The 20,722-nt window shown below is 48.3% G+C and overlaps 1 protein-coding gene across 4 annotated transcripts in view; it reads right to left on the bottom strand.

Annotated features, from left to right (window-relative positions):
• COL27A1 (collagen type XXVII alpha 1 chain) overlaps positions 1-20,722 on the bottom strand; it is a 249,222-nt gene that overhangs the window by 69,757 nt on the left and 158,743 nt on the right. For all 4 annotated transcript variants that reach the window (XM_043530720.1, XM_037880008.2, XM_043530722.1 and 1 more), the window contains 12 exons: positions 18,747-18,854; positions 16,701-16,754; positions 13,944-13,997; positions 13,155-13,199; positions 12,325-12,378; positions 10,315-10,359; positions 7,647-7,700; positions 7,485-7,529; positions 7,067-7,120; positions 4,421-4,465; positions 1,802-1,855; positions 527-571 (listed from right to left, as the gene is read on the bottom strand). In XM_043530720.1, the coding sequence (XP_043386655.1) occupies positions 527-571; positions 1,802-1,855; positions 4,421-4,465; positions 7,067-7,120; positions 7,485-7,529; positions 7,647-7,700; positions 10,315-10,359; positions 12,325-12,378; positions 13,155-13,199; positions 13,944-13,997; positions 16,701-16,754; positions 18,747-18,854 (657 nt within the window). The remainder of the gene's footprint in view (positions 1-526; positions 572-1,801; positions 1,856-4,420; positions 4,466-7,066; positions 7,121-7,484; positions 7,530-7,646; positions 7,701-10,314; positions 10,360-12,324; positions 12,379-13,154; positions 13,200-13,943; positions 13,998-16,700; positions 16,755-18,746; positions 18,855-20,722) is intronic.

The raw sequence follows: 20,722 nt of genomic DNA, 5'->3' as shown, positions 1-20,722 counted from the left end.
AGACACAACAAATTCTGCATCTCAGCAGGGGGCTAGACGAGATGACCCTTGCAGTCCCTTCTAACCCAAGGTTCTGATTCACTAGGATTCTACCTCACGTTAGTTACCATGTGGTAAGAACCCACCTTTTTTTTCTACTGAAGACAAGGATGTAGAAGGCAGAGGCCCTTCTGTATCTTCAGAAAGCTCCCAAAACTCAGAGGATGTCAAGGGAGTACAAGAGTGGTCCTCTATTTTTCTTCTCAAAGGACCATACGTAGCTTTCAGTATGAACTCTGATACCAGGGATCAGGCTTCCAGCAAGTCCACAGTATATCAAACCCCCATAGCAATGTAGGAAAGCCATACTGGGACCAGAGCCATCGAGGCTAATTCCATTATGCAGGCCAAGTAAGGTGACCAGATGTCCCAATTTTACAGGGACAGTCCTGATATTCAGGGCTTTTTCTTATGTAGGTGCCTATTACCACTCCCATCTCGATTTTTCACACTTGCTATCTGGTTACCCTAAGGCCAAGTGACTTACCTGGTCTCCTGGGCGTCCCTTTGAACCTGGCATTCCAATCAACCCCTGAAAGAGACAGAAAAACGTTCAATGCAACTTTAAAAAAAAAAAAACACACAAAAATCCACAGAGGCCTTCAAAACCTCCCCGGGTGAAAGGTATTTGCCAGAAAATTAAGCTTCTGAACTTCATGGGAAACACCAACCTCATTTGCAGAATGTCACTGCTGGTGATCCCATGGCAAGGTGTAAGGGAGAGGCCTCCTCCTAAGCACCCCCTTGTGGCCCCAGGACAGCCCATCAAGTGGACCCCTCACCTCAGTTTCCCTTTTAAGTCCTCAGTAACTCCATGGAAGATTATCTTCTAGGACATCATTAGATTGGCTCTTTAGGGATGTCAATATCAGAAGCAAAAGCCTTATGGGAATCCCCCACACCGAGACACGGCCCCAGCATGGTCAACGATTGCACCCCAACCCTACTACTAAGCAGGGAGCATAAAGAGCTCTGCTGTGTGAATTGGTGAAAGGCTACAAGTGTGTGAGGGGGCTGCAAGCAGGCTTCAAGCAAGTCAGCAGCAAGAGCTATTCTGGCAGATCGGTGGTATGTAGGAAAGCCATGGAGAGCTGCTTTTAAGAATATAGCAGTGTAGGGAAGGAATTGAGAATGACCTGGCCTTAGCCTTTCCTGCTGAAAAGAACCCATGAGGCGATAAGCCCCTCCCAATCAGGGTGGACTCCCCAGGACTCCGACTCCAGGTTTCCCCAGAAATCTACCTAGGGCTTAGCTTTCGCAACAGTATTACTCTAGTAGGGGGAGCTTCCCCATTGCACACACAAGCATTCCCAATATGTCCAGCATGGGGACTATGATGTTGCAGCAGTATTATGTGGGGGCTGCTGAGTGCAGAGCTCTCACTTTCCAATCTTATATCCGGCCCTTTTCCTAACAGGGCAGAGGCCCAGCCACATGTGCAGATAAATGCATATGATTCTACAATGTACCAACGCACACAGGGAAAGAAAGATAGCTTGGCTTTGTCTCATTTGTGTGGTGGGCAGGATCTCAAACGGTCTACGGTGTTCTACCACTGGGAGCAGAACATCCAGAAAGAAAGATGGAGCTAAGGGAAAGACCCAGTGGATTTCCCTCATTATTCACTCCAATGCAATGTACCAGTTCAGGTTACGAATTGGAGCAATATGGCATAAAGAATTCACCATGCCCAAAGCCCCTCCACTCCCACCCTCACCCATAGTGAGCTGGGGCATGGAAAGAGATATCCATGCAGACTTACCATGGGGCCTTCTTGACCACGCTCTCCTCTTAGCCCAGCAGGACCAACTGCTCCCTGCAAACAGAAATAACCACATAAAAACAGCTTCATGAAAAGGCTGCCATGTTTTAATTAACTCATCAAGGCTGACTGTTATTAAAAGGCAACACGTCAACTCGGAGAAATCCAAACTGAGCGACAGCACGAGGGTAAAACTGTGGAGGGTGGGTAAAAAAAATCAAATCCCATTTCCAAGGAAGAAGGAATGGGGGGAGTGGGGATCGTGAGTCTCCCAAAAGGGAGATTTCTTCATTTGATATCAAAAGTTCAATGAATTCTGTACATTTCCCACTCCATAGGCAAGACTCCCAGGTGCCAGACTCTTCACTCGGCATGCACAGGACACTTGGCCACAGCAGCTACGGGAAAGGAGGTGCCAAGGACCCATTTTGGCCATGAATGGGCTATCAACATTATACACACTGACAGGTTTCAGAGTAGCAGCCGTGTTAGTCTGTATTCGCAAAAAGAAAAGGAGGCCTTGTGGCACCTTAGAGACTAACAAATTTATTTGAGCATAAGCTTTCATGAGCTACAGCTCACTTCGTCGGATGCATTCAGGGGAAAATACAGTGGGGAGATTTATATACACAGAGAACATGAAACAATGGGTGTTACCATACACACTGTAAGGAGAGTGATCACTTAAGATGAGCTATTACAAGCAGGGCTGGGGGGGACCTTTTGTAGTGATAATCAAGGTGGGCCATTTCCAGCAGTTGACAAGAACGTCTGAGGAACAGCGGGGGGTGGGGGAAATAAACATGGGGAAATAGTTTTACTTTGTCTAATGACCCCTCCACTCCCAGTCTCTATTCAAGCCTAAATTAATTGTATCCAGTTTGCAAATTAATTCCAATTCAGCAGTCTCTCGTTGGAATCTGTTTTTGAAGTCTTTTTGTTGAAGAATTGCCACTTTTAGGTCTGTAATCAAGTGACCAGAGAGATTGAAGTGTTCTCCGACTGGTTTTTGAATGTTATAATTCTTGACATCTGATTTGTGTCCATTTATTCTTTTATGCAGAGACTGTCCAGTTTGATCAATGTACATGGCAGAGGGGCATTGCTGGCACATATCACATTGGTAGATGTGCAGGTGAACGAGCCTCTGATAGTGTGGTTAATGTGATTAGACTCTATGATGGTGTCCCATGAATAGATATGTGGACACAGTTGGCAACGGGCTTTGTTGCAAGGATAGGTTCCTGGGTTAGTGGTTCTGTTGTTGCTGGTGAGTATTTGCTTCAGGTTGGGGAGCTGTCTGTAAGCAAGGACTGACCTGTCTCCCAAGATCTGTGAGAATGATGGGTCGTCCTTCAGGATAGGTTGTAGATCCTTGACGATGCGTTGGAGAGGTTTTAGTTGGGGGCTGAAGGTGATGGCTAGAGGCGTTCTGTTATTTTCTTTGTTGGGCCTGTCCTGTAGTAGGTGACTTCTGGGTACTCTTCTGGCTGTGTCAGTCTGTTTCTTCACTTCAGCAGGTGGGTATTGTAGTTGTAAGAATGCTTGATAGAGATCTTGTAGGTGTTTGTCTCTGTCTGAGGGATTGGAGCAAATGCAGTTGTATCGTGTGGTGTGATCTGGGTGAAAGCTGGAGGCATGTAGGTAGGAATAGCGGTCAGTAGGTTTCCAGTATAGGGTGGTGTTCATGTGACCATCGCTTATTAGCACCATAGTGTCCAGGAAGTGGATCTCTTGTGTGGACTGGTCCAGGCTGAGGTTGATGGTGGGATGGAAATTGTTGAAATCATGGTGGATTTCCTCAAGGGCTTCTTTTCCATGGGTCCAGATGATGAAGATGTCATCAATATAGCGCAAGTAGAGTAAGGGCGTTAGGGGACGAGAGCTGAGGAAGCGTTGTTCTAAGTCAGCCATAAAAATGTTGGCATACTGTGGGGCCATGCGGGTACCCATAGCAGTGCCGCTCATTTGAAGGTATACATTGTCCCCAAATGTGAAATAGTTATGGGTGAGGACAAAGTCACAAAGTTCAGCCACCAGGTTTGCCGTGACATTATCGGGGATACTGTTCCTGATGGCTTGTAGTCCATCTTTGTGTGGAATGTTGGTGTAGAGGGCTTCTACATCCAGAGTGGCCAGGACTTCACTACAAAAGGTTTTCTCCCTCCCCCCGCTCTTCTGCTGGTAATAGCTCATCTTAAGTGATCACTCTCTGTGATCTCTTTAATTAGCTAAATTAAAGCTAGCTCAGGTATGTGACACGAGCTTCTATCACATCCTGTGAGTACAGCACAGACATACCAGCAACAGAAATCCCTGGGCTTTGGAATTTATTCCCACCAGAGATCAAGCTGAGCTCACAGGCAAACTCCGCTGTCTGTGCATGCCTCTACCTAAGTCCTGGAGCCAAACGGGCACCACTTGGAGCTTGCTCAATTCAGGCAAGTAGCTCACGGGAGGGCAAGAGCATTTTGCTCCCTTCAGGGCTATAGGTACCAGATACTAGAGTGATGGGCTCATTACATCAGGCAACCTCACTAACAATGACATATTATTGCAATGGCAGCAAGATGGGGAAGAACGTATTTAACTCTATGTATGGGGGAAACAGACTCTTACAGGGTCTCCTTTAGGCCCAGAGGATCCTTCTATCCCAAGTGGACCCTAGAGAGAAAAAGAAAGAAAATAAACTGTAAATATAGGCAAGAATAGAGACCCCATTCTTTCGAGTTTAAATGAAGTCAAAGCCAAATCCATTCCAGCCTCCTTCAAATCAGGGTGGGGGAAGATGTCACTACAGGTCAAGGGCAGCATTTGCTCATTCGCCTTGTGCTATTTCTTTCACTCCACTGTCTGTTCAAATGCCATGTACCCTCAAGCCCTGTGCTCCGTGGTTTATGGCCATTGGCGATGCAGGATCTCAGGTGATTTAATCTCACGAGCCCTGGCTCCTCCTACCCTCCCAGTCTTACACAGTTTCAACTTAGATTTCCTGCAAGTGAAACTCTCCCAAGCCATGGTGACAGATGGATGAGAAGGGGTCAGAACTAGAAAACAATCCTGGTGAATTGTCCATGGGGATGGAGAAACTTGTCCCAAGCTTTCCTACAGCCCATTACGGAAACAGGGTGGATCTGGATGTATATTTTCATGCCAACAACAATGTTTTTCCATGTGTACTACTCCACCTGGGGTCAGCTTGCTTACATTTGTCTTTTCCTGCATCTTCATCGGTCTTTTCTCCTTCCACTAACCCCTCTGGGCTGGTCTACCCATACCGGCAGGTGTCCCTGCCAGGGCTATGCTAAATGAGGAAAACAGCCTCTTCTTCGAACCACTGCTCTTCCTGCAGTGTAATCTCCCTTCCAGTCTTTGATCTCACCTGCAGCACAGAGAATCAGGCTCCAGTCCTCGGCAGGAGGTGAGGAAAAGGTTTCGGATCTCGCAGCATAACTTACTAGAAGGTTCTATACTAAGATGCACACCCAGCCATGCCCTTGCCCCCCGTCTGGCCCCACCTGGCTGGTGGTGGAGACGGGGCTGGTTGGAATGGGGGCTCTGGCTTCAGCTGTGGGGGCAAGAGGGAGGGCTGACCAGAGTCAAGTGAGGGGCCCACTAATCCTCAAATAGCCCTCACCCTGGGATCACTGCCTCACCCTTGCATCCATAGTGACTCTGCCTCCCTGTCACAGGCCTCTGTGAGGTCACTGCCTCACCCCTGTACCCTGAGTGACCAAATGGCGGTTTTACTGGAAATCAGGCTTTTCTGGTTTTTCAATTTTCACCAAAATCAACAGGGTTTTGCCCACAGATCCTTAGAACATTCCTCAAAATGTTGGAATGGAACGGATGGGGTGTTCAAATGTTATCGCCTGACAGACACATGCCAGCGAGATTGTGTAGGGCCGAGCTTTGCTTGGTCAATAATACTAGAAACGAGCCCCATTCCCAGGAGACCATTCTGTTCACTTGGTCAGCAACATGGTGTGCTGCTTACAGAAAAGGAGCCAAGAGACCTGGATTCTAATCCCAGCTCCACTGTTGATTCATTGTGTGACCTAGGTCAAGTCCCTTCACCACTCTGTGCCTCAGTTTCCCCGTCGACAAAGCAGGGATAATATGGCTTATCCACCTCTGTAAGATACTTTGCGATCCTCAGACAAAAAGTGATATATAAGCACAAGTATTATTAGTGATACTTAATGTAAGGTGGCCAGTTTTCTACTGTTCTCCAGCATCAGCAAGGGGCTACAACTGGCTGAGCAAAGGCCCTACACAATCTCGCTGGCATGTGTCTGTCGGGCAATAACATTTGAACACCCCATCTGATCCATTCCAACACTTTGAGACATGTTCTAGGCATTCGTGGGCAGAACCCTGAGGAGTCTGGTGAAAAGTGAAAAACCAGGAAAGCCCGATTTTCGGTAAAACCACCATTTGGTCACTCAGGGTACAGGGGCAAGGCAGTGACCTCACAGAGGCCTGTGACAGCGAGCAGAGTAACTTGATACAGGGTAAGGCAGTGAGGGGTTTAGTGGGCCCTCCACTGCACTTTGGCCAGCTCCACCTCAGCTGGACCCTTGAACTCACACACACCTCAGCCAGCCCCCATTTCTCCCTCAGTCAGGCCTTCCCAGCCAGACATGGCCATGGTGGGGCCGAGAGCATGGCTGGGTGGGGGGAACTGGCCAGAGAGGGGGTGAGGGGCTTGGCAGGGTATACAGCTGCCTTACATAAGAAAAGAAGCGTACAATGCTCTAGGTTATATGATTGCAGAACTCGGAGACTCTATCCAGCAAGACTGGGGTCCCATTGTGCTAGCCTGGTTCCAACACAGAGCGAGAGACAGTCTCTGCCCCAAACAGCTTACAGGGTAAACAGACAAGACAGACAAAAGGTGGGAGGGGACACAGAGGCAGAGTGCGGGGGAACGGTTTGCCCAGGTCAAACAGTAGGTAAATGGCAGTGCTGGAAACAGAACATGAGTCTCCTGGCTCCCCGTTAAGTGCCCTACCCACTAGAGAACACGGCTTCCCACTGCTGGGCACCCTGTGCATTCCCTGAGGCAGTGGTAAATATGGCCTGGATGAGTGAAGCCTTTAAGTTAGTTTGCGAGATGCAATAGATGATTCCAGCAGCCAGTTTGCTTAGCAAGGACTCAGACAAGGCCCCACTTCTCAGGGGTGCTGCACAGGACACCTGTGGCCTTGGAAAGGTCAAGTGTTCCGTACTGAGAAGATGATTATGCATCCAGGAGCAATTTACCTGTGATCCTCTAGGCCCTGGGGGTCCACGTCTCCCTTGCAAGCCTTGTGGTCCCTACAGAAAACAGGGCGGGGTGAAAGCACCCTACAGTTAGGTTAGAATTAACTTGAGTCTAAGCGCCACCTTGCAATACAGTTCATCGGATGCGCTGCATTCCTTATTCACCGTTCACCTCTTTCAAGGAATGTGCAGAAGTGTCTGCAGCATGGGCTGGAGGTACAAAGACGGAGAGGGGTTCTTTAGCCTCCAGGCCAATGAAACCTCCCTCCACGCGGGCTTCGGTTGCCAATTAGTGCCAGCTGAGCTATTTAGTGCCAGGGAGAGAGAGCCACTGGGAGCTGGGCTCCACCCTTGAACTCATTTCACAAAGGTCCCCATAGCAACTGCTGTTGTCACGAGGCTAGTGTTGAGGACATACCTTGGGGCCCCAGGGACCTGGCAAGCCGGAAGGACCCATTTCTCCCTACAAACAAAGCAAACATAGGCACCCTCATTAAAGTGGCACAGCGGGCAAGAAAAGAAAGGTACACATCGGCAAGGTATATGCCACCTTCCTCCACGCTGCCTGGTAGGGACTCACCTGAGACCCATTGACTCCTTGTAATCCGACTGGCCCCGGCTGCCCCGGCTCCCCCTGCAATAAAACAACACACAGATACAGTCCCCATAGTTATTCGGTCATAGAATGCGGGAGAACCATGCAGTCCGCTCCTTCCAATCATAGAATCTCAGGGTTGGAAGGGACCTCAGGAGGTCAACTAGTCCAACCCCCTGCTCAAAGCAGGACCAATCCACAATTAAATCATCCCAGCCAGGGCTTCGTCAAACCTGACCTTAAAAACTTCTAAGGAAGGAGATTCCACCTCCTCCCTAGGTAACGCATTCCAGTGTTTCACCACCCTCCTAGTGAAAAAGTTTTTCCTAATATCCAACCTAAATCTCCCCCACTGCAACTTGAGACCATTACTCCTTGTTCTGTCATCTGCCATCACTGAGAACAGTCTAGAGCCATCCTCTTTGGAACTCCCTTTCAGGTAGTTGAAAGCAGCTATCAAATCCCGCCTCATTCTTCTCTTCTGTAGACTAAACATCCCCAGTTCCCTCAGCCTCTCCTCATAACTCATGTGTTCCAGTCCCCTAATCATTTTTGTTGCCCTCCGCTGGACTCTTTCCAATTTTTCAACATCCTTCTTGTAGTGTGGGGCCCAAAACTGGACATAGTACTCCAGATGAGGCCTCACCAGTATCGAATAGAGGGGAACGATCACGTCCCTTGATCTGCTGGCAATGCCCCTACTTATACATCCCAAAATGCCATTGGCCTTCTTGGCAACAAGGGCACACTGTTGACTCATATCCAACTTCTCGTCCACTGTAAGCCCTAAGTCCTTTTCTGCAGAACTGCTGCCGAGCCATTCGGTCCCTAGTCTGTAGCGGTGCATGGGATTCTTCCGTCCTAAGTGCAGGACTCTGCCCTTGTCCTTGTTGAACCTCATCAGATTTCTTTTGGCCCAATCCTTCAATTTGTCTAGGTCCCTCTGTATCCTATCCCTACCCTCCAGCGTATCTACCTCTCCTCCTTCACGGATACCTGTCTGTCAGATCTGCCAGGCAGCTGGGAATTCCCCAGCAAGGTTGCAGTGTTGACCAGACTGGAGTGACTGCCTCCATTATCAGCCTATATACCTGCTTTGGGGCCACCTGGCCAGACCCTTGCGTGAAGATTGGCTGGGCCTTGGATGATTGGCCTGGGCCTACCATAGGATTTGCAGGTGATTACCTCGGATGACTCACCGGCTCAGGGATGACTCATTGCAACACACGAGCTAGATTTCGCTACCCAGCAGCCTTCAGTGCCCACCAGTGGCTCTGTCTTGTGGCTTCCAGAGATAGACCCCAGCAGAACAGGGCACTCGGTTGAAGCAACACAGATAAAAAGCTCAGAAAACCAAGTTATTGGGCTCAACACAGGAGTTACTGGGTGAAATTTTATGGCCTGTGTTGCACAGGAGGTCAGACTACGTGACCTACTGGACACTTCTGGCCTTAACTTCTCTTAATCTAGTATTCCTGGAGAAAGCCATGGGGATTTCCATCAGCTTCATGGTGTTAACACACTGCAGAGTTCACCAGAAGCACACGATCATGAGCTTTCTGAGACAGAGACCGCTTTTTATTCTATGTTTGTACAGCGCCTAGCACAATGGTGTCCTGGTCCATGAGCGAGGCTCCTGGGTACTACCGCTATACAAATAATACATCATAACATTTTATATTCTCACATTCCACAAAAGAGCCCCAGAAAGCCACCATAAAGCACGGGGCTGAGCCAAAATGGAGAGAGCACGTCACTGGCACGAGTCGGTCAGTCCCACTCCTTCCAGCGTTACCACCTCACACCTTCCTTGTATCGCTGCACAGGGATTTACTTAACTATGCTGACACCCCCCACCACCAACTCATTCCCACAGAGACCAATGCGTGTGCAATGACCTGTCTCCTAACCCGACAGGGCCAAGGCGTGGGGACAATTATGGCCATATGTTTAAAACTCAGTAATGGTCTTGTATCGAAGAGACAGCTGCCCCCAATCACACCACAGTGCCATTTCTTTGTGGGTCCGGAGCTGAGGGGTAGAAGGTTGCTGAGAAAGGAATTCCTTTTTCTTCCACTTTTCTCCTTTCTGCAGATGGTGTTTCCATCTCGTTCACATTGTAACATGCCCTCCCCTTTCACTGCAGGACAGATTTCCTTTAGAGCGGCATAGGAAGCAGAATTTCCATTTAGCAGGAAATTCACCATTTTGAAATGTGTTTTCATTCCACACTGGAGTGAAAATTCCAATTTCAAAGCGTCCTGGGAAACTGAATTTTGGAAAATGTGGCATTTCCATTTGGATTTTTAAAAAACCTTTATATTATAAATTTGTAATATAAAATGAAATTTATTTTTAAACAAAAAAACACCCAAAAGGTTCCACCCCAAAAGCATCAAAACAGCATTTTCGTCCTTATGAATATTCATCATTTTGAGGTTCCCCCCACCATAAAATAAAAGTTTGTTGAAATCGACACATTCAATTTCAATTTTGACAAAATGGCATTTTCTAATGGGAAAACATGCAACCAGCTGTAATTCCCTTTCCAGCTGGGGTGACCTACCGGAGTCAAAGAGCAGCGAAAACTGTCTCAGGCACAAGAACAACCTTGTTTTTATCCATTGGTTGAACTGAAAAATGATAAACTTACCATAGGTCCGGCTGGCCCTGGAGAACCCACTGCACCACTTTCCCCCTGGAGCAGGATAAAGAAAAACTTGAGACCTCAACATTATAAGCAGCATCTCCTTTTCCCTTCCCCTCTTTCCTGCTGAGTGACCGTACCCAATATAACCTGGAAAAAGCCACCCTTGGTATGGAACAAGGACTATCTAATGTAAACCACTGTTTGTATAGAAGTGTAACCCACACCTGCTCCATGTGGCACTCTGTTCCACTCTGGTGGTGACTGGGCCACAGATAGGGTCTCTTAGCTTCAGCAGTAGAGGCTCATGCTTTAAGATTCAGAAGCGTCAGGTGCTATGTTCATGGCATACACTCAGAAAAATTAGATTAAAAACAAATATTCTTACTGGAAAGTTGCAACATAACACTACTTCATTTCTTAGAATTCAGACTAACAACACACAAGAACCCCAAAAGAGAGTGAGACAAAGCAGGCTGCTCCCTAAAACAGACAGGCACAACTCACCCCTCCTTACTGTAGGCTGGGCTGACTGCTGCTAGGCCTAGATCACATACTTCCCTAAAGAGCCTTATACACTGCAAGCAGGACCTGGAAAAATCCTTGAGTGACAATTTACACCATTTTACACCAGGTTCAATCCCCGCTGTGGATGACCCACCCAGGGGCAGAGCATCATACACGCAGTGTTCCTATCCACTGCTGGGCAGCCCTGTGACAGTGAATTCTGACTAGAAGCTCAGAAGGCCATTGTGAGGGACAAGTGATTAAAATCCTCATTTATCTTTTTACAAACTCCACTGGTTAATTAGTCAAGTGTTCACAGGTATGAGTCCAGTGGCTTTAGCTGCACAGTCCTGAGGGCTATTGGCTTTAAGGCTACTATATAAACTCCAGTGAATGATCAGCCCATTGTCAGTGGAGGGGTAGAAATGTTTGTAATCAAACTCAGAACTCATCTGCTTTCAGACGGTTGCAAACCTGAAAGAACAGGCTGGGTTTGCCAAGACTGACAAACCTTTTGGCAAAGAGGGGTAGGTTTCAAGGGAAACAGGGCCCATTTATGGCTTTGAGTGCAATCTATACAGGACTCTGGCTACACATGGCTTTAGCCCAAAGGCAGGCACAGCTCAGCAACTTGGCTGGGTTTCACTTTGAGTTTTGTTAATTGATTTGAATCTGAAACCCCAAGCAAAGCCCCATTGGGTGCACATCCCCATGGATGAGAATTGTGAGGGGCGTTTGGCATCAACCCCCTTGCAAGTCAGAATAGAAGCCCACAACTCTGCCCTTTCTTTTCTTTTACAGGAGAAGCTCTTAGTAGGACTTCACTATCTGTCCCTTTCTCCACCCAAAATCCACCTACCCACTTCAACTCATATGGGGCATTGGGGACAGACTGGGGTTATTTCACCTGCTTTGCATTCACAAAGGGGAGTTAAGGAAAGGAGCATCTCCCCAGTCCTTAGGATTCGTATTTGGAGAGACCCATTACTTTTTCACATGGAGAACTTGGATTGCTGGAAAGGGATCCTACTGATGACACCAGAATAAGAATGGATTCCCGATACCTGAGGGTGATAGGGATATGCCATAGAGGCAGGGGGATCCCTAGGCCATGGCTTGACCACTTTCTAGCCAGGCCAAATCTGAATGGCACTGCAACCCCATATGCCAGGTCGTAACACCACTCACTCAAATTTGGCCCAGCTGCCCCTTCGTTATGAGCGAGTGGCATTGCAACCCAGCACACAGAGTCATAATGCCACTCAGGTTTGGCCCGACTGCCCTCCTGTGATGGTGGAGGGGTGGCTGGGCCAAATACGAGTGAGTGGTGCTACAAGGTAGTTCAGTTCTTCCCTCTCCCTCCAAGGAAGTGACAGAGCTGTGCTAATGTCCTGCACTGCCTGACTCATCCCTTCCTAACGTTTCCGTTGGTCTCAGGACACATGAGCAGACAGATGTTGCAGCACTAGGGAAGTAAGCGTACCACGGAGAAGAATGCAACTCACTTACCTCTGGTCCAGGCAGGCCCTGGAACCCTGAAGCACCCTTGACACCCATCATCCCCTAGGAAACAAGCCAACGTATTGAGGAGAAGATTAGGAGCAGACACGTCGGGCACAAGGCCACCTCATCTGCCTCTTTAAAGAGTCAAACCCAAGACAAGAGAGTCCCACCTCAAGGCACTCAAAACACTGGAAGACCTGTCCACTATTTACTGAAGAGCCATGGCCACTCAGCAAGGGTTTCTTCCCTGGGGGGAGAGTCTCCAAGCATTAAGGAGCTTCGCCACACATGTCCCCATCCCCAAAAGGCAAGTAGCATCATCAGAATTTTGACAGATGGGTAAACTGAGGTAGAGAGAGACTGAGTGACTTGCCCAAAGCCACATGAATCTGTGTCAAGAGTCAGGAATAGAACCCGTATCGCCCTACTCCCTGTCATGTGCTTTAACCACGATAGACCACCCATCCTCATCCAGTGACAAAAGGTATCAAAGTTAGGTACCACTCCAGCTATGGAACAGTCTCTGCTCAGGAGAGCAAAGGGGCAGAATGGAACAGGAGGGATGCTGCATGACAGAATCAAGAGGCACTGGAGGCTCAGTACTAGACCTGTGAGATGCTTGGCTCTTTTTGCCTCCTTTGGAGTGGAAGACCCTTGTTTCGCTTCACACGGGTTCAAGTCTCCCTGAGTTCTGCTTTGAGCTTGGGGTTCGAGCAAGCCCCGACCTCAAAGCAAAACGGACTACTGGAACTCCTGGGCAAGTGAAAAGAGAGGTGAGAGAGGAACCCTGGGAGCTGGTCAGAGGATGAGAGGAGCTGGTTTCTTTGCCAACTTACCTGAGCTCCAGCAGGTCCAGAAGGGCCGTTTTGTCCTTTCACCCCCTGAAACAGCAAAAAGCACCGAGAGTGACTGGACAGCACAGAGGAGCTCAGGAAGACGTACCCCGTGCAGCAGAAAGCCGTGCTGGAGGGGAGGGGATGCCTCATGCCTGCTGGGATCCTGAAACGGCCAGAGCTCCGTGAGCACAGACTGATCAGCACCCCCTTTCGCAGGGCGGGCAATGGGGCTGCTGAGTCACTCAGCTGTGTGGCGGAACATATTCCCATCCTGTACCCCACAAAGCCAGGCCTGTGTGGGAGACACTGCCCTGACTGCACTCCAACCCGAGCCAGGAGATCTTTTCCCTTCTGTGAATGAGGCTCTTTGGCGTGAAGGGGAACTGCAGTCCAACCTACCCCCTCCCCCTCCTAAAACACAACAAAGATGCGGAACAATGGGAAGGAGAAAGCAATGAAGAGCTGAAGGAATCTGTACCAGGGCTGCAAGCTAATTCAGCACACAGGGGCTGCACAGACGTGAAGGTGCAGAGAGGAATCAGATTTTTTTTCTGAGTGACGATGAGACTTGAGCAGAATTGGCTTCATCTTGGTGAGAGGGGAGCAAAAGCCAGCATCCATGCAACACGGCAGAATGCCGTGAGGCCATGGGGGATGCTGGAAGGCTTACTGCTGAAAGCCAGTGCTCCACATTAAAGGGACTCAAAAACACAGCAGACAGCAATGTCTTTTGCATGGGTCTCATACCCACTGGGTCCCCGTGTCCAGGCTCAGAACAAATGAACTCACCTTTGTCCCTTTTTCTCCTTTTTCCCCAGGTGGTCCAGGATCACCCAAGAACCCCTGAAACAGGTACATTGGAGACATGAGAACCACTGCAGAACTATTAACCAGCTGGAGGCAATCAACCCGCTCCCTCTCTGAGTGCTGGTGGTTTGAATGCAATTAACATGACCCAGACCTGGTCCATCTTAGGGCACAGCAACAACCTGGGTTACCCTTAGGGGCTGCAGTTAGCTTTAAAAAAGGTCTTCTAGCCTGGCATAAGTGATGCAATTACCTCATCTTCCATAAACCACTTGTAGCTCAGTGAAGAGGGTTGCTAAATAGACGGGACGGTAGATGATTGCATACTTTGGAAAGGCCTGCAGGCTCTTGACAAAACAAATCAAAGTAGAACCATGTTCAGAGTTAAGGCTGCGACCCTGGATCCTTCATGCTTAACGGGCCTGGTGGTTTGTAGGCATGGCATAGAGAACCCACCTGGCACAGTGAAGGACACCGGGGAAGCCTTCGAATTCTGGATATTCTTGTTTTTCCCCCCCAGGGCCAAATTTTCAAAAGTGCGCCGCTCCCAGTCTGCACCCACCACGCTGAGCACTTTGAAAAATCTGGCCCTATACCTTCAAGCTGCAGCACCAAAAATCCCCCAAGTTAATCGAGTAATGAATCCTTACATCCCCCCTGTTGAGCCCTGCAGGTAGGCAAGCATCACTGCTGTTGTACAGATGGCGACACCGACTGAAAGAGATTAGCGTCAAGCCATTCAGAAGAGGCCACTGACTCTGGGGGACTTGTTTCTGCGCGTCTGACCTGAGAGTCTTTAAGTGGCTGACTTTCAGAGATGCTCAGCTCCAGCAGAAGCCAATGGGCACCGTGAGTGCTCAGCACCTCTGAAAATCAGGCCACAGGAAGTCTCAAAATGGGCCCCAGAAAGTGGAGGCACCCTGGGAAAATTTGGGCCCACATGACTCGCCCAAAGTGGCAGAGGCAAAGAGGAGAGCTGGGATTTTAACTCAGGCCTCACAGGCTTCCAGGGCCCTCTTCACTCCACTGGATCATGCTAACTCGTGGATCTAGGCTAGAGTCAATTCCCCCTTCTCCCACGGGCCTTGGGTGAGTTACAATCTCTGTTCCACAGTTTCCCCAGCTAGAAAAGGAGGATAATAAAACTGCCCTACTTCGCAGAGGGGGAGGGATATGAAGACAAATTAATTCATGTTTGTGAGGTCATATACGATATATACAAGGATCAATACAAGATCTATGTAAGTATCTGGATAGAAAGAATTATTTCAGAACAATATTTTGAAGTAATGCTTTTTTTTAATATACTTATTTTAAAGATAAGGGTGTGTGTGTGTGTGTGTTTAGCCCGTCAGACAACTGTGGTATGAATTGAACTGTTCTAACATATAAATCATACCAGACATATCTATGGACCCTCTAACAGTGCAACATGGATGGAAGCTGTTAGAACTGATATCACAGTATTATCTAGATAACGAGCACTACTGGAAGGTATGAGGAATATGCTGATGCCAGTTTTCTAAAGGTACTGTAAATAGCGTCTCCAATTTTAAAACAGAGCCAAAAGTCCGAGTCCAGACTCAGGAATAATGGGGGAATTTTCAAAAGTGACTGAGAACCGTAAGTCCCATTGAAAGTCAAAAGCACAAATGACAGTCAGGTGCCTAACTCCCGCTGACTCTCTTAATATTCACAGGCAGAAACAGCAGGTAGGTGCCTAACTCTCATTGACATTTGGCGGAAGTTAGGAGGACATTATCAAAGGCAGAAACAGCATGGGGGTGCATAACTCCCACTGAAAGCCAATGAGAGTTAGGCACCTGCCTACCATGTGTGCCTTTGAAAATCTCCTCCCCTGTGTCTAAATCCTTCAAGTGCGGTTGAAAATTCCACACTAAATGTTTTTAGAATTAATTTTTGTTTTTAAAAATCAGGGCTGATATTTCAGAAGCCACCACAGGGATTTAGATGCCCAATTATGATTAAAAAGAATGAGAATTGGGTACCCAAATCCTTTAGGCAGCTTTAAAAATTGCTGCTAAGGCCTTTGGCTTAAAAAACAAAAAAGGAACCCAAACCAGTAGAACTCAATTTATTTTGCCTGAGGGCAGGTCTACACTTAAAACGCTGTCGCTGCACCACTGTAAAGCTTCAATGAAGATGCTACCTACGCCGACAGGAGGACGTCTCCCATCGGCATAGTTAATCCATTTCCCCGAGAGGGGTAGCTATGTCAACAGGAGAATTCTCCCATTGATTTAGTGCTGTCCACACCACGGGTTAGGTCAGTTTAGCTCTGTTGCTCTGGGGCATGGATTCTTCACACCCCTGAGAGACATACCTATACCGACCTAATTTCCTAGTGTAGTGTAGTGTAATTTCCTGACCTGAAAGAACTTTGCATGGACATTTTCCATCCAGGCTGATAAATCCGAGGTGACTCAGAGGAACTCAAACCACCAGGCTCGCTCAGCCTCTGAAAACCACAGTTTGGACAAAGTAAGTGAGCATGAAAGGCTGCAGCAACTCAGATCCCAGGGGAACTTGTTATTTGCAATATGATGTCTCTTCTAAAGAGGGAGCGTTGGGGGTGGGTGTGAGAGAGGGCAGAGGGTAGGAGAAGATACTAAATTTGGGTTCCACTGAGTCATGTCTCCTGTATTCAAGGCAAACGAAACCCCTCGACCTAAGGATTCCCCCTCCCCTGCTGCCCCCAGATCATTGCCACTAGCTCACCTGGTCTCCTTTCTCTCCAGCTGGACCTTGGTCGCCCTTAAATCCCTGAGGGCCCTGGTAACAAGGAAGAAGGAATGGAACATGCTTGTGAGACCTGAGCTGACATAGCTTGTGTAGCAGAATGAGGCAGCGGTTCTCAAACTGCAGTGGTAATACTTGACAGGCCAAATTCAAGCCTGTTGTAAGTAGGTACAACTCTGTTGGCTTCCCCCAAGTTGCTCCCACTTATATAGGTCCCGGGCCAGTTTTTGAGCCTGGCACTTTCTCCATTTTGCAGCCTCATGAGCAGGGCCGGATGAATGCTGTGGTGAACTAGGCCTGTTCACCAAATTCACAGGGAGCCCAAATGTGAGCCCATTTGCCAGGTTGCAACGCCACTCACTCAAATTTGGCCTGGCCGTCCTTCCGTCATGGTGAGCAACTCTCCAAGCAGCAGCCAGTCCTGATGGCTCCATTGCATGGCCAGTCCAGCTGTGGCCAGAGTGCTGTCCAGCCGTTTGTTGTTATTCATAGTAGGAGGTAGGGGCTCCAAAATGTATGTTTGTCTAGGGCCCAGTAATGGGTTAATCTGACCCTGCTCATCAGACCAGTCACAATTCTCAGGCCTCATGAGCCAGTCAGCTGTGTGAAGAGCTCACCCTGTGGTAATTCATCTGCAGTCGTTTTATACCGAATTACTTCCCCCTGAATGCTGAGCCCACGATCGATTCTAAAGCAGGGTTTCCGCGAAGAAACGTCATTTAGCCCTTCTGAGCTCCGAGCCCCACCCACTTCCTGGGACTTTGCCACCGGGGCAGGTGCTGCGCCGCTTTTCGGGCTCCCGCAAAGCAAGTCTCTTCCATATTGCTATCACTCTATAAACCCCAGCCCAATCTGTGTAGGCATTTATACTGTTCACATCACCCTGCTACCTCCCGGGCTTTCACATTTTAATGAGGCCACAGCTTCAGACAGCTCCAAGCAGGCCAGCCATGCTTCTTTCCTGATACAGTTCTTGTTATAAGCAGGCAGATGTGTGTGTAATTAATTCAACGATATTGTGGCCCCTTTTGGCCAGAATGGTTAGTCAGTGCTTGTGACTTTAGCAGCTTGCTTCCATTAGGAGAAGAAATTGGTGATGGAATCAGGAATATCTTGCTGCAATCCTGTTTATTTACAAAGAATGTGTGCAAAGTCCTGTTTCCCCAAACTCAATAGGAGGCAGTTTTGTTGCTCACAATTCCAAACCTCTTTCCAGCCTGTACTCTGCCCAATAAGCTCTGTCTCTCAGCTTCCTCCTAGGGCCATGTTAAAAGTGGTTCTCTGGCTGTTCCCTGGCTTTCCTGGCTGCTTTCTTTCCAGCTTTCTGCTTCTTACCCCCACCAATTTTTTATCCCTCTCCATATACACCTCTCACAAGATCCTGAATCAAAGTTTGCACTTTCCCGACTGAAGTCGGCATGCAAGGCTAGTTAAGGGTAGGGCTGTTAGTTCAAAGAATTGACGAGCACCACAAAAGAACTCAACAGAGCTTGTGAACTAGACAAGTGGATGGAATCCAGATTCTCTCTCATTTTTTTTCCCCTTTCTCCCTCCTGTAAAAACAACCTAGAAAACTAAACACAGCAATGCAATGAAGCACTCCTGGAGTTCAGGTTGCTCCAGAGACACTAACTATGCCCTGTTGACCATATATGCTGTTCCTCTTTCCCTTGTTAAATGTGAACTCTCAAGGCATTCTTATTAAAGTAGTGCCTAGAAATTCCAATTATAGTTAGAATGGGCTTTTTCTTTTGTTAAAAGAGGCAAATAAGTATATCAGTAGCATCAGCTTGAGCTTGCTGGCTGCCTACAGCACTATCAGCTGGGACAATGGGCACTGTCTTTACCTCTTTTTTGCAAACCATCCCGTGATATCCAGCCAGAGCATCCACAACTCTTGGCAGTTTCTGATTTTGAAACATGGGATCTCTCCGTATTAGTGCGAAGTGTTTTGCAACTAATTGGCTCATAATTAATTCTAACGAAGTGCAACGTGATCCTTCAAGCTAGTGTCCAGGTTCTCACCTGCTCTCCTGGTAACCCAGGTGGTCCAGGCTTTCCATCCATTCCAGGAAGCCCATTTGAGCCAGGGAAGCCAGCGTGTCCCAGGAAGCCCTGAAGTCCAGACTCCCCCTGCAGACAGAAAGCAGGTGGATCAAAAAGAGGCTACAGAGGAACACCGTAAATAAAGCTCTATCTTATGCTCCTGCCTGGTCATTCAGTTCTGCCTTAGGACTCAGCAAAAAGATTTGTGCATGGAGGGAGGAAATCAGCAGCGTCCAAAGAGGTGAAGAGTTTTATTTCCACTGTAAACATGGTTAAGAATCAAGGGGTGAAGGGAACTAGGGTAAAGAAGGCGCAGAAAGATTAACCAAAATCCCAGGCATTATGAAACAGATGGAGAGTACAGTCAAGTCAACTTCACTGGCTACATGACAAGAAACGAAATGGAGGCAGGAGACTAGGACAGAGAATAAAGACGACATCAGGAGAAGTCACGCAAAGGCCTTGTACATCTGTCTCAGCCCTAACAACTGCACACCGCTGGCTGAACTCAGAGGCTTCTCTCTGGTAGTTCCAGGTGTGCAGCAGCCAGAATGGACGCAAAGACCTGGTTACTTTCAACTGTTGCTTCTGCAGAGCCGAGAGCAGTTACAATGATGGTTGGTGTAACGGTAGCAGGTAGGGGCCACGTCGGGCGATAGCTTGTGCAAACCCATCATGACAGTCCCTGCCTCAAAGAGCTGACAGTCTGAACAGACAAAACAACGTCAGTGGCAGAGCAATGCTCTGTCGACGGGACCACCAAAACTGCGGGGTACGTGCTTGGTATGGCTCAGCCTTGCCTTCACTGCCACTGCTCACGCTACCATGGCTACACGGCTACCTATGCTCTCAGCTCAAGGAGAACTAATGTGAGCGTGGGTACCCGAGCAGGGGAATCACACCCCTCGCTCGTAGTGTAGACACAGCCCCAGTAACAGTGTCACCAGGGACAGAGGGAAGTCACAAATGTAAAAAGCAACAACTGCAAAACACAATGGTCCCAAGCTCTGACGCCATCATTGTGTTTGCGCGCATTTGCAGATGTCAGGCATTACTGCAGAGCCTGCACTTGCCTTTAAAAACCAGAATGGGGAAAAAAAAAAAAAAAGTTTGTCAAGTCTGGTGTGAAGATCAACTACGCAACAGCAGCTAGTTGCGGGGGGGAAATACCGTCTCCACAAAAACAACCAACGATGACAACAGAACAGCGGCAGCAAAGTTGGGTCAGCTCGCTTCCGGGCCATCCCGGGGCTCGTCATGAGAAAGCAATGGCAATCTGTTAAAATGCGGCTGGAGACAGAGAGATAAGCCCATTCTCCACTAGCACACCAGTGTTTTGGCTGTCTCTTTCAGACTGGTTTGACCTTACCGCCTCGTGAAGCTGATGAAATGCCAGCCTGCCACTCATTGCCAAACTCTTTGCAAGGAACGAATGAACCAATCCCAGCAAAATGAAAGACAGGCCCAATCTGCACCAAAGCCAAATGATTCATTTGGGTGAGTCCCTCCTCAACCACAGTCATAGAATCCCAAGGGCTCTAGGTCACGTCACTGTGGGGAAAGATTTCTCACATTCCTACCAACTAATGCTCTGAACCCCTCAGCACAGAGCATGATGCAAATTGGGACTCACCTCTTGGAACGGTTCATATGCCAGGCACACCCTGCAATGGAACATGGCACTGAGGAGGAAGAGGTGTGTCAGAGATGGCTAGTGGGATATGTATGGAGGTGAATGGAGTTTCTTCTTTAATGTAAATAGGATCAAAAGATGCTTGGCTCAAGTTCCAGTAGAGACCTGCACTTTATTACACAATATGTTACTAAATCAGCCTGGTGGTGTCTTAGCCAAGAAGCCCTGCTGTATATCACCATCATTATTGTATTCGGAGCTCCTAGGAGTCCCAGTCATGGACCAGAACCATCATGATCAGTGCTCTACAAACTGAACCAAA

Source organism: Chelonia mydas, chromosome 16 (assembly GCF_015237465.2).
Source record: "Chelonia mydas isolate rCheMyd1 chromosome 16, rCheMyd1.pri.v2, whole genome shotgun sequence".
NCBI classification, from domain to species: Eukaryota; Metazoa; Chordata; order Testudines; family Cheloniidae; genus Chelonia; species Chelonia mydas.
Note: the sequence above shows the minus strand (reverse complement) of the source record. Positions and strands in the feature narration are given on the sequence as shown.